This window comes from Mesoplodon mirus (genome assembly GCF_964341445.2).
Source record: "Mesoplodon mirus genome assembly, chromosome: X".
NCBI lineage: Eukaryota > Metazoa > Chordata > Mammalia > Artiodactyla > Ziphiidae > Mesoplodon > Mesoplodon mirus.
In genome coordinates this window covers 82,476,721-82,494,643 of record NC_138981.1, presented here as the reverse complement: position 1 = coordinate 82,494,643, position 17,923 = coordinate 82,476,721, and the positions used below count along the sequence as shown (strand labels likewise).

Sequence of the window (17,923 nt, the reverse complement as noted above, 5' to 3'; positions counted from 1 at the left end):
GGAACTTCTAAGTCATGTAACTGGGAAACTTTTTCTTTTTAAAATGTTTTTTCCAGTTTTATTCTTTTTTGTTTTTTTCTTTTTTTTGCGGTACGCAGGCCTCTTCCTGCGTTGTGGCCTCTTCCATTGCGGAGCACAGGCTCTGGACGCGCAGGCTCAGTGGCCATGGCTCACGGGCCCAGCCGCTCCGCGGCATGTGGGATCTTCCCGGACTGGGGCACGAACCCGTGTCCCCTGCATCGGCAGGCGGACTCTCAACCACTGCGCCACCAGGGAAGCCCTCCAGTTTTATTAAGATATATAACATTGTGAAAGTTTAAGATGTAAAATGTGATTATTTGATATATGCATATACTGCAAAATGATTATCAGAATAAGGTTCCTTTAAACACCCATCACATATACAATGGAATATTACTCAGCCATAAAAAGAAATGAAATTGGGTTATTTGTAGTGAGGTGGATGGACCTACAGTCTGTCATACAGAGTGAAGTAAGTCAGAAAGAGAAAAACAAATACAGTATGCTAACACATATATATGGAATCTAAAAAAAAAAAAAGGTTATGAAGAACCTAGGGGCAGGAAGGGAATAAAGATGCAGACCTACTAGAGAATGGACTTGAGGACATGGGGAGGGGGAAGGGTAAGCTGGGACAAAGTGAGAGAGTGGCATGGACATATATAGTAAAATCGATAGCTAGTGGGAAGCAGCTGCATAGCACAGGGAGATCAGCTTGGTGCTCTGTGACCACCTAGAGGGGTGGGATAGGGAGGGTGGGAGGGAGGGAGACACAATAGGGAAGAGATATGGGGATATATATATGTGTATAGCTGATTCACTTTGTTACAAAGCAGAAACCAACACACCATTGTAAAGCAATTATACTCCAATAAAGATGTTAAAAAAAAAAACCCACCCATCACAACACATAGTCATAATTTTTCTTTATTCTGGCAAGGACTTTTAAGACTTACTCTCTTAGCAACTTTCAAATATACAGTACAGTACTGTTAACTATAGTCACCATGGTGTACATTACATCCCCAGAATTTATTCATTTTATAGCTGGGATTTTGTACCTGTGAGCCAGTTTCATCCATTCTCCCCTTCCCTCCACCCTTGGCAAACAAACAACAACCTACTCTGTTCCTATGAGTCTGGTTTGTCTTAATTCCACATATAAGTGATACCCCACAGTATTTGTCTTTGCCTGACATATTTCACTTAGCATAATGTCCTCAAAGTCCATCCATGTTGTCACATATCGCAGGATTTCCTTCTTTTTAAAATCTGAATAATATTCCTGTGTGTGTGTGTGTGTGTGTGTGTATGTATACATACATACACAACATCACAACTTTATCCACATATCCGTCAATGGACACCTAGGTTGTTTGCATGCTTTGGTTATTGTAAAAAAAAAAATGCTGCAATGAACATGGACATTTGGATCTCTCTCTGATATGGTGATTTTACTTCCTTCAAATATATACACAGAAGTGAGATTTCTGGATCATATAGTAGTTCTATTTTAATTTTTTAAGGAATCTCTGTACCTTTTTCCATAGTGGCTGTACCAACTTACATTCCCTCCAACAGTGCACAAGAGTTCCCTTTTTTTCATATCCTCACCAGCATTATCTGTCTTTTTGATAACAGCCATTCTAACAGGTGCAAGGTGATATCTCATTGTAGTTTTGATTTGCATTTCCCTGATGATTAGTGATACTGAGCACCTTTTCATGTACAGGTTGGTCATTGGAATATCTTCTTTGGAAAATGTCTACTCAAGTCCTTTGCCCAATTTTTCTTGTAGTGTCCTTATCTGGCTTTAGTATCAGGGTAACGCTGGCCTCAAAAAATGAGCTTGTGAGTGTTCCTTTCTCTTCAATTTTTTGGAAGTGTTTCAAAAGGATCGATGTTAATTCTTTTTTAAAGGTTTGGTAGAATTCACCAGTGAAACAGCCTGATCCCAGACTTCTCTTTGAGAGGTTTTTAAATACTGTTTCAATCTCCTTAGTCATTACTGATGTGTTCATATTTTCTATTTCTTCATGATTCATTCTTGGTAAGTTGTATGTCACTAGGAATTTTTTCATTTCTTCAATTAGTTGGTATCTAACTGTTTATGGTAGTCTCTTATGATCTGTTGTATTTCTTTAACATAGGTTGCAATGTCTCCTCTTTCATTATGATTGTATTTATCTGAGTCTTCTCTCTTGTTTTCTTAGTCTAGCTAATGGTTTGTCAAATTTACCTTTTCAAAAAATTACCTCTTAGTTTCATTATCTTTTCTATTGTCTTGTACTCTCATTTATTTCTGCTCTAGTCTTTATTATTTCCTCCCTTCTACTAACTTTGGGATTAGTATTTGCTTATTTTTCTATTTCCTTGAGGAGTAAAGTTAGGTTGTTTGAGATCTTCTTTCTTCTTGATGTGTTTATCCCTATAAACTTGCCAGTTAGAATTGCTTATTTTTCCTCATCCAATAAGTTCTGGTATGTTGTGTTTCCATTTTGATTTGTCTCAAGGTATTTCTTTATTTCTTCTTTTTTTCCTTCTTTGATCCATTAGTTGTTCAGGAGTGTTATGTTTAATTTTCATGTTTCTATGCATTTTCCACCTTTCCTCCTGTTATTGATTTCTAGTTCTATGTCACTGTGGTCAGAAAATATATGTGATACAATTTCAATCTTCTTAAATTTGCTATCTATTAACTATCATATGATCTATCTTGGAGAATGTTTCATGTGTACTTGAAAAGAATATGTAGTCTGCCGTTGTTGGATGAAATGTCCTGTATATGTCTGTTAGGTTCATTAAGTCGTAGTGTTGTTCAAATCCACTGTTTACTTATTGATTCTCTGTATGGATGGTGTATCCATTGTTTAAAGTGGGGTACTAAAGTCCCCATCTATTACTTTATTGTTGTTTATTTCTCCTTTTAGCCCTTGTTTTAGTTCTATTAGCATTTACTTTATATATTTAGATGTTCCAATGTTGGATGCATAAATATTTACAATTGTTATATCTTCTTGATGAACTGACCACTCTGTCATTACATAATGACTGTCTTTGTCTGTTTTGACCATTTTTTTGCTTAATGTCTATTTTGTCTGTTATAAGTATCACAACCCTTGCTTTCTTTTGGTTACTATTTGCTTGAAGTATCTTTTTCCATCCCTTCAATCTCAAGCTATGTGTGTACTTAAAGCTAAAGTGAGTCTCTTATAGACAGCATATCTCTTAATCTTGTTTTTATACATTCAGGCTATTCTATGTCTTCTGATTGGAGATTTTAATACTTGTATCTTTTAAAGTAATTTTTGATAGGTAGGAACTTGCTTTTGCCTTTTGTTAATTGTTTTCTGAATGTTTTGTTCCTTGCTTCTTCTAATGTTTTCATCCTTTGTGATTTGAGTACTTTTTGTGGCAGTATGTTTTGACTCCTTTATCATAATCTTTTGTGTATCTACTATAGGCTTTTCCTTTGTGGTTACCATGAGGCTTACATAAAATATATTTATAACATCCTAATTTAAACTGATAACAACTTAATTTCAATAGCATACTAAACTTTATAATTTTACTTCTTGCCGCCCCTCACAGTTTACATTATTTTAGGTTACAATTTACACTTTTTATAATGTGTACCTAATAACAGATTATTGAAGTTATGATTATTTTTAATACATTTGTTTTTTTTAACTGTTAAACGAGTTGTAAGTGAATAATGCAACACCATTATAATATTAGAGAATCTGACTTTGGCTACATATTTACCATCACCAGTGAGTTTTACACATTCATATATTTTTACAGTTTAAATTAGCATCTTTTCATGTTAGCATGAAAAACACCATTTAGTATTTCTAGTGATGATGAACTCCTTCAGCTTTGTTTGTTTGAGAAAATATTTATCTTTTCTTCATTTCTAAAGGAGAGCTTTTCTGGGTAGAGTGGTCTTAGTTGACAGATGTTTTTTCTTTTTTTTTTTTCTTTCAATATTTTGACTATATCATTCCACATTTTCCTGGCCTGTAATATTTCTTTTGAGAAATTCACTGATAGTCCTGTAGGCTTTCTTCATTCTTTTTCATTCTTTTTCCTTTTTCCTCCTATGACTGGATAATTTCAAATGGCCTACCTTCCAGGTCACTTGTCTCTCTTCTGCTTGATCAAGTGTGATATTGAATCTCTCTATTGAATTTTTCAGTTCAGTCATTGTATTACTCAGCTCTAGGATTTCTGTTTGTTTGTGTGTTTTTTTGATGGTCACTTTTCCTTTGTTCAACTTCTCATTTTGTTTATGCATTGTTTTCCCAATTTTGTTTAGTTGTATTTCTGTGTACTCCTATAGTTCACTGAACTTCTTTAAGAGGATTATTCTTAATTATTTTTCAGAAAGTTCATAGATCTCCATTTCTTTAGGGTCAGTTATTGGAGTCCTATTAGTTTCCTTTGGTGGTATCATTTTTACCTGATTCTTTGTGATTCTTGACTCCTTGCATTAGTATCTGTTTGCTATCACAGGGTAAGACCTTCACTCATCAGCCCAACCTGGGGTACTAGATGAGTCAGCTGGTAGCATTTTTTTGGTAATTGGGGCTTGCTATTGGAGTCCCTAGTTGGATGACGCTATTGCTCAGTATCTGAGGTCAGAGGTGGCGCCACTGGTTGAGCTCCACTGTTGGCTGGAACCGCTGGCTGAGCTCCACATTCAAGCAGGGCTACTGCGTGGATGATCAGATTGCGTGGGGCTACTGACTGTGCTCTGTGGTCAGGTGGGGCCACTAACTGGGTTCTGTAATCACCTCTGGTCAGGCGAGGTGACAGGCTGTGTTCCCTGGTAGGGTGGTGCTACTGGTTGGCAAGTGGGCAGGGCTATGAATGGGCTTTGCAATTGCTCCTGGTCAGCTGAGGTCTCAGGCTGTGTTCCTTGAGTGAATGGCACTGCTGGCTGGACTATGTTCAGTTGGAGCTGCAGGCTGTGCTCTGTCATCAAGTAGGGCTTCAGGCTGTGCCCTAATGTTGCACAGGGCTGCAGGCTGGGCCTCACGACCTGGTAGGCTACTGGCTATGCTCTGACCAGGCTCTCTGGTGGTGAGGGACTTCCAACTGTATCCTGCAGTTGGGTGGGACTAGGGACTGTGCTCTGTGGTCGGGCACGGTCACTGTCTATGGTCCCTTATCAGGTGAGGCAACAGGCTATGCTCCACAATTGGGCAGGGTAACTGGCTGGGTTCCCTGCTTGGGTGAGGCTGCAGGCCTGGACAAGGCTAGATGTTCAACAATAGGGCAGGGTCATAGATTGTACTCTGCTGTTGGGTGGGGTTATAGTCTGGACTCCGTGGCTTAGTGTTACTGTAGATTAGGCTCTGAGACTATCCAGGGTCACTGTTCAAGCTTGCTGGTTACGTGGAGCCAAAGAGTATGCTTAACAGTTGGGCAAGGCTGCTTGCTTGGCTCTCTGACCAAGCAGGGCTATAGCATGGGCTCCACAGTGGCCTGGGTTCTTAGGCTAGGCTACTTGGACAGGTAAGACTAGAGGCTGTGCTCAGCAGTTACACAGGGCTGCAAATCTGCTTTCCAGCCCAGGCAGGACAGCACAACAAGCTCCATGGCTAGCACAGCCCATTGACCAGGCACCCAAATCAGGCAGAACTGTCCACCAAACTCTCTAGCCAGATGGGGCCACCAGTTTGGCTCCGAAGATGGGCAGAGCCACTGGCTGGGATCTCTGCTTGGGCACTGCTACAAGCAGAAATATAGTCTGCCAAGATCTAAGTGTTGTTGCTGTAAGCCCAACCTCAACTCCTCCACCTCTATCTGATCTCCAGTGGTTGAGCCCCACAGATTCCCCCAGTTATCTCTATGCAGTGTGGCCCAAATGGTCCTTCTGGGAAGCGTCCTACAATGCTGGGGGAGCTAGACGTCCACCTAGGGCTCTCTTTTTCCAGTGGAGAAACTATAGGCCCAGGGGGCCCTCTTGGTGCAGTGCTGTGCCAGTCTGGGGAGGGGCAATGTGGTCAGAATGCAGCTGATCCTCTCACCCTTCTAATATGGTACTTCTTAGTCTGCCATCTCAATTGGCAAACTTTTCTGTACTAGTTTCTATCCTCTTTGTTTTTGCCGTGAACTCTGTAACACCAGCTTACGGATCCCTTCTCAGAATAAAGTAAAATACATAAAAATGCAAAAGAAACCAATTACATTGAAATAGTTATCAAGATATTTAAGAAAATAAATTGTGATATAATAATAGATGTGCTGCTTGATTAAAGCATTAAAAAATAATATTTAGTGGCAGCTTTAATAACTAGTGTAATTTTGAAGTAGTAATGACTGTAAACAATATTTCAAGATATCTGCCACAAATTTAATATGATAGGAAAACATTTATTATTTCTATTAGTGACGAAGTTAGAGGTACTGTTAATACTACTTTGGTCTGTTGCCTATATTGTTAATCAGATGAAATACTAAATATTAGTTAGCAGGTAAAGAAAATAAAGAGGCAGTATTTTTCACATCTAAGTTCAGGAGCCCCTGAATTCTCTCCATTGGTCTCCCAGGGGCCTTTGGACTCCTGGTTAAAAAACCCTGCTTTATATATATCTTTGTAATTATTCTGCAGCAATTTTATACTGCCTTCTATGTTAATCATCTTTTTTCTGCTTAGGCTTTGTGAATATGACCGTAATCTCCCTACCAACATGAACTTCCTCAGCATTTAAGAATCATTTGCATGCACTGATGTTCTAAAATAGAATATACTGTTATTTTCCCTTCAACACTTGAATCACTTTTTTAAAACTGCTAATTTCTTTTTTTTTTTTTTTGGTCAATGTTCTATATGTAAATGTGCCTACAAATATTTCATTTTTACCACTGATGCCCTAAAAACACTGGTCTTAGAGTTTTCTCTCAATAGATCAAATTAAATTACACTAAAGCAGATTTTCAGAGCTGAAATAATAACTCGAAGAATCACCTAAATTTAGTACACATTATTTGGAACTCATAGTTGCATATATTAGAAGCTCCTCAACAATCTCAGGATATGGTGTACTTTTTAAGTGTTTCTATGTGTTCTTGTAAGTATTTTAGGACTTTTCAACTTCTTCCATATAGTGAACTTGGTTTCTAGCTTCAATTTAGATATTTTGAAATAAAGGAGACATTAATATTTTTATTAATAACCTTAAATTTGGGGCTCTCTTTTGCTGATTAAATTAACATTTGGGGGTTTGTTTTTGTTTTGTTTTGCTTTGTTTTGTTAGTAAAGGATTTATCCTGCCAAATAACTAAAATCTATCAGTTGTCTGGCAGGAAAGTGCTTATTGACCCATACTAGGAGAGATAATACTGGTGTTAATTCAAGTCTCTGGGAAGCAATGTGTCCTTAATTGTTTTTTGTTGTTTTTGTTGTTATGAGGAGACAACCATGCCACATGAGCAACAAACTATGATTATGCATGGATGGAGTTTAGCACTGTAATCAAATAGAACTTACAACAAAGTTAATCTGATGATACATATTTAATGCTATGCATTATCAATGTGCTACATGGTAATTAGTCATAAATGGTAAACAGCTCCTTTGAATGGCAAATTGATGTTACTTTTGCATCACTGAAGCAAGCCCTTTCTAGGATGGCAGGGAGAAAGGCAGTGGTGACCTAGTCTTTTCTCTGGCCTGAGGGAAGCAGTCTCCTTTGGGTACTTGAAAATCAAATGACTGTTTCTACCCAGGACCTTCCTCCTTACTAGAAGATACTCAGACATTGGATTTGTCTGCATAAATGCAATATTAACTTTCATAACTCAGATGAGTTATTCACAATATGTGCCTCGTACCCAAGCAGCACAATTCCAATCATGCATACTATTAAATTACATGTTAAATTGTTTTCTCCTACAAGCAGAAGTAAGAAAATGAGTTTTGATTGATCAGGGTAAGGAATGAGAAGAAAGTTTAGAGTATCTGGCATCGAGGAGGAAGGCAAGCCAGCTTGGAAGAAAGTCTTCAGTGGCCTGTTTTAAACAAAAGGAAAGCACAAAATTGTTGGGGCAATGGATGCAAGTGATAAAACACACAGAGATGTGAAAAAGAGAAAGATACAGGCTTAGAAAAGGGAATGGATGTCTAGAAAAGAGGAAGAGATGAGACAGAAAAAGGTTAACCCATCCCCAGCAAACAGGAAATGCACGGAAGCAATGGGTATAACACTCGCAGAAGGAACCTGGCAGGATCTACACTTTGTGGTTCTCCTTCACTCACCTTCTGAGATTTAGCATAATAATGTGATTTCACAAGCAGTCCTTTTGACTGCATAGTGGATATGATTAAACCAGCTGAATTCAATAATTTAGACATAATTGACTGCCTTCTCCAAATTGAAAGCAATTCCTTCCTCCCAACTGGACCAGGAAATTTAAAGAGAGAAACAAATATGTATCGTTTATGCTACAAAATCAAGTGAAACAGAAAAAAAAAATCCCACGTAATACATTTCTATACATACATTTTTAAAGCTTGTTGCATATTAGAGGGCCATTCATAAGTGAGACTCCTTCTGTTTCTTACATTCCATAAAGAGCTGAAAACATGACTTAAAAATAATAAATGTTTTTAATGTTACTGGTAAATAAATATCACAGTAGCATTCTGCATATTTACATTCTTTTTTTTTATTTACTAAGGCACGTGAAGGAAAAGCTACAGTCTTAATGGGCAAAATAAATGCCTACGTTGATTAATTCTTCAAAATATGGTTCTCTTTTACTAAAAGTTGATTATACAGAAAACACTAGAAAGCTTCAACTACTGAATAGGAGTCAGATGTTTGTTTGCCTTTTTGTACTTTAAAATGAAACTGTCCAACTGGATAAAAAGAGGGAGAACTAAGTCACATTTAGGCTTCTTAACTTGCTCATTCTGACTACTGTGCAAAGAATCATGGGACTAAGCCGGGCAGGACAAATGTGATCAGCTCTCCATTTCAACTCAGAGAACTCTGGACCTGGCTAGCTGGACAAAGAAAACACATTTTCCAAGAAACATTTCCACAAGGGAATTTCTTAGCACAGTGTAACTTTCGTTGAGGTTAATAAAGTTGTGTCATGATAATAAAGAGCCTACATAAACTCATTAACCCTTAGTCTTACAGGGTAAACTGTAATGCAAGCCTACACTATGCAATGGAGAAACTTCTATATAGACACAGCCTGCTCAAATGGCAGACACTGGTGCTCTGAGATTTAGAGACAGTCTAAGGGAGGTATAACAAAATTGTTACAGCATAAACTACTCAATCTTCTTAAAATCAAAGCAAGCCACGTGGCTCAAAAACAAACAACAAAAAACCTGCAATGACTATGCCCATCCATGAAATATCTTGCAGTTCTTCCTTCCAAAAATTAAACCAGACAGGGTCAAACATATGAAGAATTCTAAGAATTAGATCTAATAGAGTGCTTTATTCTACCAAGCAGTTTATTTGGTGTAATCCTCACAGTGACCTAGTAATGTCAGATGAGAAGATAGGGCTTTAGCAAACTGACATAGTTTGCCCATAGGAGGCAGAATAATAGAATAAAAAGAGCAATGGCTTTAGAGTCTTGATAGGCTTTGTTCTGAGTCTCAGCTCTACTACTCTGCCACTTGCCAGCTAGGTGACAGTGGGCAATCTCTCTAAGCCTCAGTTTCCTGATGTGTAAATGAGGATAATAGTACTTATCTCATAGGACTGTTGCAAGATTCAATGAGATAAAATATATAAAGAGCACAATCCCCAGCACGTTAAGTGCTTAACAAGGGATAACTTTACCATTCACCCATTGATCCTGAGGAAGCTATTTTAACCTCTTGGCCTGTACACTTTTACGTCCATACAATGGTAATAACAATATCTACTTAAAAGTGTCATTGTAATGATGAAATAGATGCAATTTTATGTACAGAGGATGATGCGTCTACATGTGCACAGACTTAAATTTAAAAGGACACATATCTAATAAATGGCAGACACATACCTAGAACCTAGATTGTCTGAGTCCTCTTACTGTCCACACAGCTAGATATTCCTAATTCTATTATCCAAACACAGAAGAACATTTTCACACAACTCCATTGAAAGGACAGCAATCTAGAAATATCTGTGAAAATGAAATTCAAAAGCAAAATATGCAAGTTACCTGAATTAAGGCCTCACTCAACATGTCTTCATTAACCTCCAGAATGATGTTTTTTATATCTTCATATGGCATACGATATGATCCTAGGAAGATAGCTAAAATAAAAATTGATTTTATTAAAAAGAGAGCAGCATCACAATTTTAAAGTCCTAATAAATACCTGATTCCCACTTCATAGACTCAAAATATGAAATTCTTATCACTAATATTACTCTACAGAATTATGAATAAACAAAAGTAGCTTCCACTTGATGGACTATACTACTCATCTAGGCAAAATGGCCTATTAGCTCAGGGTCTAATGTTTACAGTTCATGCGTATTTATATACAAGATAAAACTACTAACAGCACTGATGACTACATGCTTATGCATTTTAGATGAAGCTAATACAAAATAACCCATGAAAAGTTAGAAATTTTATCTCAAGTAAGCCTTTTAATTCAACATAGAATTTACCGTGGAGATTGTCAGATGCAGCCAATACAGCACTTCTCGAAAATGACAGTAAAGTAACCCGATACTAAGAAAACCATATCAATCTACTTTGCAGTTCTCCCACATAACAAAAAATTAAAGTGTCTGAATCCTCGATGTTCTCTGTATCCCTGATGACATTCATGAGGTATGCTATTAGTTGCTTTTATGTTGAATCAACGATTTCCCTTGTCAACTTTTTCTTAAATGGATATATATTATGCCATATGGGAATAATTCAACAAATTATACCTAGAAAAGCTCACACTGACTCAGAAAGCATTGTTCAACAATACATTCCACTTTAACCTCCATTGAACATACTTTTTAAAGAACATACATGTGTTCTTATCACCAGAACATAAATATATTCCTAAGAATTTTTTTTTTTCATGGAGAGGTCTATATGCCTTCACTGGTACCTAAAGAAAAAGCATCCTCCCCTGTCCAGGCAAACATAAACACCAAATGAGACCTCCATAATCCAAATAAATAATGTTGACAGATATCAACTAGCAATTAAGATCATACTATGTTTTTTTTTTTTTTAAGTACTGAACATCCACTTTATAAAAAAAAAAGGACTGTCGGGTAAGCAATGTACACAGGCAAAACAGCTATTAGGAGACTGCTTTTCTGACAGCAACATTCCTACTGACACAAGAATGAGATTGACGAGTTGTTTATTTTAATCTGATTCTCTATAGCACACTCCTTCACAAAATAAACTCCCAAGATATTTCTCTGCATATTTAGAAATGCTTGATGTGCTGAAATTTTTCATACATAGTGTTTTAGTACCCTCAGAATATAAACACAGTATACTGTGGTGACACACACACACACAGACACACACATACACAAATGCTGAATTTAATACAGAGTGGAGACTATGTCAAGAAAAACTTAGGACCTGTGTAAATGAAGATGGGTTTAACTGTCCAGCTACTTTAGGAAAAGCGTATTTAATGGTTGACTGCTTTGTTAAAGGCTTTAAGGTTCACTAACCAGTTTTAAAGTACAGTGGTTAACAACTAGCTCACATCACAATTCCTTCAAATATAAAGCAAATAGTAGTAAAAGGATTTGCCCAATGTGACTAGTGAATACTCTAAAACTATCACTCCCAGGCCTAGGCAGAAGGAAAAAAAATATAACACTCTTTTCAACTCTGCCTTTCCTCTCACTGTGGCCTCTAACAATGTTAAATGATCAGTACTTTCCAAAGCTTTATTATTCATAAATTTCACCTGGCCTAGCCAAGGCTAAATTATGGTAGTCTCTATTATGGCTGAATGCCAAAAGGCAGCCTAAATCATGTTTACACAGAATTTTGTTCCTAGTAGGCGCTAAATATACCTGTTCAAAGAAGTTATAACTTTGTTTTAAATACATCCAACAACCCCTCACCACCACCATCACCACCACTCCCTACTGAGAAAATAATCACATACAAAGATTCTGGGCTGTTTTGGGATCCAAAATTCTCAACTCTTTCACTTTCTTCTTTGTAGGCAGCGTCTTCTTTTCTTCAAAAGCTTCTGCATTCTTTTGAACTGAAAGAAAAATGTTGATTCATAAATAATAACAGTGCTAATCCAAATACACAGAATCACATTAGTAAGGCATAGTAACTACATTAATAAAGCTCATGCCCAAATCAATAAACGGGTTTATTTCATTAGTTCAAGGAAGGGGATAAACATAAAAATATAGACCTGTTTAGAGGCTTCCCTACAAATTAAATATCAGCACTTAAGCAGAAAAGATAAGCCAAATAGAACCAAAAATCAATTGCTGCTTCTTACCTAATGTGCAGCATTAATTACTCTTTAACCAGGTTCCTACAGCAGTAATAGAATTAAATATATAGTAAAATCTCCCTAATTTGGACTAATTGAGGAAAAAGGCAGATGTGCATTTATCCTAAAATATGCAGGTCTTTAATTCAGTGAAATTGCTTTAAAGATATCTAAGGTAACTTTAACTGCTAAACAGGTTGCCATATAAAAACTCCTGCTGAGACTGTTTTGAAGAATAGACATGAAACATTGGCAAGTTAGACAACAGTTAGCACCTATTTGCATACCCATAATTAATAAACCTCAAAGACATGGTCTTTTCAGTAAGTTCCCTTTGTCTCCCTCACCATTTTTCAGTGCTCTTTGCTTTCTTTGAACGAAAGATTTATTTATGCTATATTCAGAAGGTAACCCTTGAGTTCCAAACAGTTAAAAGGTCCTGAAACCGTGAGAAGTGACAGTGTCAAGGAGGGGCTTTAGACCCCCATCACTTCCACCAGCCCTCCCTCCAAACAAGCCATCCCCCAAACCAAAGTGAAAAACAACATCCTGTCTGCTAAGAAAATGAAGATTTATGTCAAATCCCTAAACCCCTCCTACAAAGAAATTCTACAGCTACCACTATATTCCTGTGTTGGCAGTTTACCTCTTCTACTATAAAAACAAGGTTGCAGGTAATGGGAAAAAATATGAGAAAAGTAAAGCCAACATTTTTCAGTCAAGTAGAATGATATGCTCTTGGCCCCAAACTCTTGCTGCTAAATTTCATCACTAAATCACATGGCCATCATCATGCTGTTTCTTTATTACTTTTAAAAAATATAATGTCATTTTGAGGCAATCAATATTTATCTGATCTTTGTTAAGGAGATCACAAATGAGTTACTGATCTTCTTGAGAGGAAAAGTAACCCACGACCACAGTAGATTTTTTTGCTAAGCTATGTGTTCACAGATGTGAGCATCTGGAAAACTTTCTAGAAGGCATCAAAATATTGTGGGTCCATTAAGACACCCCCCCCTTTGTTTTACTGGTGCAAAATATATGAAAATTAAATGAACTTACTATAAGAATCACAGGAAAAAATAATTACCTGAATAACTAAATTCGTAACACTGCTAAGCTCTACAAGTATGACCAATCTAAAGTGATGGAGAGTCCAATCAGGCTAGGTAATTACACTTGACAATCACGATAATATGGGAGTGCCAAGTAGTTTGCCATGTTTACACAAGATAAGAGAGTTATTGGTCAACTGGAAGAAAAATGACTTTTAAGATATTCTTTTAAAACCATCACAAGTGTTCCCCAAAAGGATCTAAGACTACAGTGTCTCTCCTATAAAATAATCAGCATTTTAATTTTCAAGCCACTCCCAGCTTAACACAACTCTATATAAAGAAATAACAGTCCAAGAGGCAGTCCTTTTGTCAATAAAAATTTATCTGAATTTTACTGAAATTACTTCTAGTATCATTCAGAAATGTGTCCTAGTCAAACAGATTAGTCAAGAAAACTGTCGTAATCTTTCAATATGCCTTAAATCCCACTATGGGAGACTAATTAACAAAGTACATATACAATGAAAATGCTATAGTATGAAAGACATATTAAGATTATCCTGCAAACTAACAGATTCCTGACTAACCCAGGCATATATAATGCTCAATTTGTATGACTTCATATTTTTGCTTTTTTTAAAAAGTATATTTCAACCTCTCCCCTTTTCACATGAACAGACTGTTTAAAATTAAGATTAGATCTCTTAAATATCTTGAGTTCACAGTTTTGTTTTTTTGAATCCTAGCATATTTTCCTTGTATTATACAATTTGGTTTTATCTTGGGTTCAAGGAATGGTAAGAATTCCATGAGTGGGCACTGCTGTTCTGAGAATCATTAGAGCAAACCTAGTTTAAAATAACTCCTTAACTAGACAGGCTTTCAGAAACAATAATGTTTTCACCAGGATCAGTAGATATTGACCAGTGGCTATTATCACCTTTGGCTTTCTTGTCTTTAAAAGCATTCCTTAGCTATCACAACCACAGGCTCAGATAAATATAGAATTTGAAGAGATGCAATGATGTATGAAACTTAACTATATAGTATTGAAGCTTTCCTATATTAAAAAGTTCCTGCTTTCATAATGACTAGAAAATTCCACTTGTCCTAAGATGCTTTTATTTCATATATGTTTCTAATACTTACAAAACTTAAATATTCCATAACTTAATTTAAAAAATGAATAATCCCATAACTCAATTAAAACTCAAATAGATATCTCTCCAAGGAAGACATATGGAATGGCCAACAGGCTTATGAAAAGATGTTCAACATTGCTAATCACAAAGGAAATGCAAATCAAAACCATAATGAGATATCACCTCACACCTGTTAAGATGGCTATTATTTAAAAAAAAAAAAGATAAGTGCTGGTGAGAATATTGAGAAATTGGAACCCTTGTACACTATTTGTAGGAATGTAAAATGGTACAGCAACTAGGGCCAGTAGGAAAAACAGTATGGAGATTCCTCAAATAATTAAAATAGAACTACCATACAATCCATCAATCCCACTTCTGGGTATATATCCAAAAGAATTGAAATTCAATTCTTGAAGAGTTATCTGTGTGCCTATGTTTACTGCAGCATTATTCACAATAGCCAAGATATGGAAACAATCTAAATGTCCATCAAAGGATGAATGAATAAAGAAAGTGTGGTATATACATATAATGGAATATTATTTAGCTTTCAAAAAGAAGGAAATCCTCTGAATAGCCAAAGCAATCTTGAGAAAGAAAAACGGAGCTGGAGGAATCAGGCTTCCAGTCTTCAGATTATACTACAAAGCTACAGTAATCAAGACTGTATGGTACTGCCACAAAAAACAGAAATATAGACCAATGGAACAGGATAGAAAGCCCAGAGATAAACCCACACACCTATGGCCACCTAGTCTATGACAAAGGAGGCAAGAATATGCAATGGAAAAAAGACAGCCTCTTCAATAAATGGTGTTGGGAACACTGGATAGCTACATGTAAAAGAATGAAATTAGAACACTCCCTAACACCATACACAAAAATAAACTCAAAATGGATTAAATGTAAGGCCAGACACCATCAAACTCTTAGAGGAAAACATAGGCAGAACACTCTTTGACATAAATTGCAGCAAGATCTTTTTTGGCCCACCTCCTAGAGTAATGAAAATAAAAACAAAAATAAACAAATGGGACCTAATGAAGCTTAAAAGCTTTTGCCCAGCAAAGGAAACCATAAACAAGAAAAAAGACAACCCTCAGAATGGGAGAAAATATTTGCAAACGAAGTAATGGACAAAGGATTAATCTCCAAAATATACAAGCAGCTCACGTAGCTCAATATCAAAAAAACAAACAGCCCAATCAAAACAATTTGTGGAAGACCTAAATAGACATTTCTCCAAAGAAGACATACAGATGGCCAGCAAACACATGAAAAGATGCTCAACATCACTAATTATTAGAGAAATACAAATCAAAACTACGAGGTATCACTTCACACTGGTCAGAATGGCCATCATCAAAAAAAAAAAAATCTACAAACAATAAATGCTGGAGAAGGTGTGGAGAAAAGAGAACCATCTTGCACTGTTGGTGGGGATGTAAATTGATACAGCCACTGTGGAGAACAGTATGGAGGTTCCTTGAAAACCTGAAAATAGAACTACCATATGACCCAGCAACCCCACAGCTGGGCATATACCCAGAGAAAACCATAATTCAAAAAGATACATGCACCCCAATGTTCACTGCAGCACTATGTACAATAGCCAAGACATGGAAGCAACTTAAATGTCCATCAACAGAGGAACAGATAAAGAAGATGTGGTACATATATACAATGGAATGTAACTCAGCTATAAAAAGGAACGAAATTGAGTCATTTGTAGAGATGTGGATGGACCTGGAGACTGTCATACAGAGTGAAGTAAGTCAGAAAGAGAAAAACAAATATCGTATATTAATGCATATATGTGCAACTAGAAAAATGGTATAGATGATCTTATTTGAAAAGAAAAAATAGAGACACAGATGTAGAGAACAAACATAGAGAACAAATGTATGGATACCAAGGGGGAAGGAGAGTGGGATGAATTGGGAGATTGGGATTGACATATATACACTACTTTTTTTCATTGGCTGCATTGCATCTTAGTTGTGCAACATGGGATCTTTCATTGTAGTACATAGGCTCTTCATTGCAGTGCGTGGGCTTCAGAGCATGCAGGGTCAGTAGTTGTGGCGTGTGGGCTCTCCAGTTGTGGGGCACGGGTTCCGGAGTGTGTGGGCTCTGTGGTTGTGGTGTGCAGGCTCCAGAGCATGTGGGCTCTGTAGCTGTGGCACAAGGGCTCTCTAGTTGTGGCGCACAGGCTTAGTAGTTGCAGCATGCGGGCTTTGTTGCCCCGTGGCATGTGGGATCCTAGTTCCCCTACCAGGGATCGAACCCACATCCCCCACATTGGGAGGTGGATTCTTAACCACTGGACCACCAGGGAAGTCCCTGACATATATACACTACTGATACTATGTATAAAATAGATAACTAATGAGAACCTACTATATAGCTCAGGGAACTCTACTCAATGCTCTGTGGTGACCTAAATGGGAAGGAAATCCAAAAAAGAGGGGATATATGTATACATATAGCTGATTCACTTTGCTGTACAGTAGAAGCTAACACAACATTGTAAAGCAACTATACTCCAATAAAAATTAGTTTAAAAAAAAAGAAAGAAAATCACCATCCTAGAGTACACAGAAAAATAAATAAAGAAAGAAAGAAGGAAATCCTGCCATATGCAACAACATGGATGAACCTGGAGAACATTATGCTAAGTGAAATAAGCAATTCACAAAAGGGCAAATACTGCAATGATTACACTTATATGAGGCATCTAAAATGTCACACTCATAGAAACAGTGTAGAATCGTGGCTGCCAGGAGCTGGAGGGAGAGGGATATGGGGCATTACTGTTCAGTGTGTTATACAAGTTAAATAAGTTCTACAGATTTATGGTAAAACACTGAGCCTTACAGTTAACAATACTGTATTGTGCACTTAAAAATTTGTTAAGGGGGTATCTCTCATGTTAAATGTGTTTATAACAACAAAAAAATAAAACTTAAATTTATTTTAAAACAAAGTAAATTATAGTGATTCAATAATCATTTCAAATTACTTGAATGAGACTAGAGATGTTTTTTAATTCTCAATACAAAAACTTCAAAAATTGATTTTAGTATCAACGGCCCTATGATCCTCAGGTTCACAATGAGGCCTCCAGTCATACGTGATCTCTCCCTGTACAAATGAAAACCCCATACAGCCACTGGGCTTAAAACCGATGGATTAAATTAATTTGTGTGCTTAAACTGGCAATGCTAATCGACTGA

General features: G+C 36.8%; 1 protein-coding gene across 4 annotated transcripts in view; it reads right to left on the bottom strand.

Annotated features, from left to right (window-relative positions):
- DIAPH2 (diaphanous related formin 2) overlaps positions 1–17,923 on the bottom strand; it is an 886,034-nt gene that overhangs the window by 478,533 nt on the left and 389,578 nt on the right. For all 4 annotated transcript variants that reach the window (XM_082609568.1, XM_082609566.1, XM_082609565.1 and 1 more), the window contains 2 exons: positions 12,134–12,235; positions 10,204–10,298 (listed from right to left, as the gene is read on the bottom strand). In XM_082609568.1, coding sequence (XP_082465694.1) covers positions 10,204–10,298; positions 12,134–12,235 — 197 coding nt within the window. The remainder of the gene's footprint in view (positions 1–10,203; positions 10,299–12,133; positions 12,236–17,923) is intronic.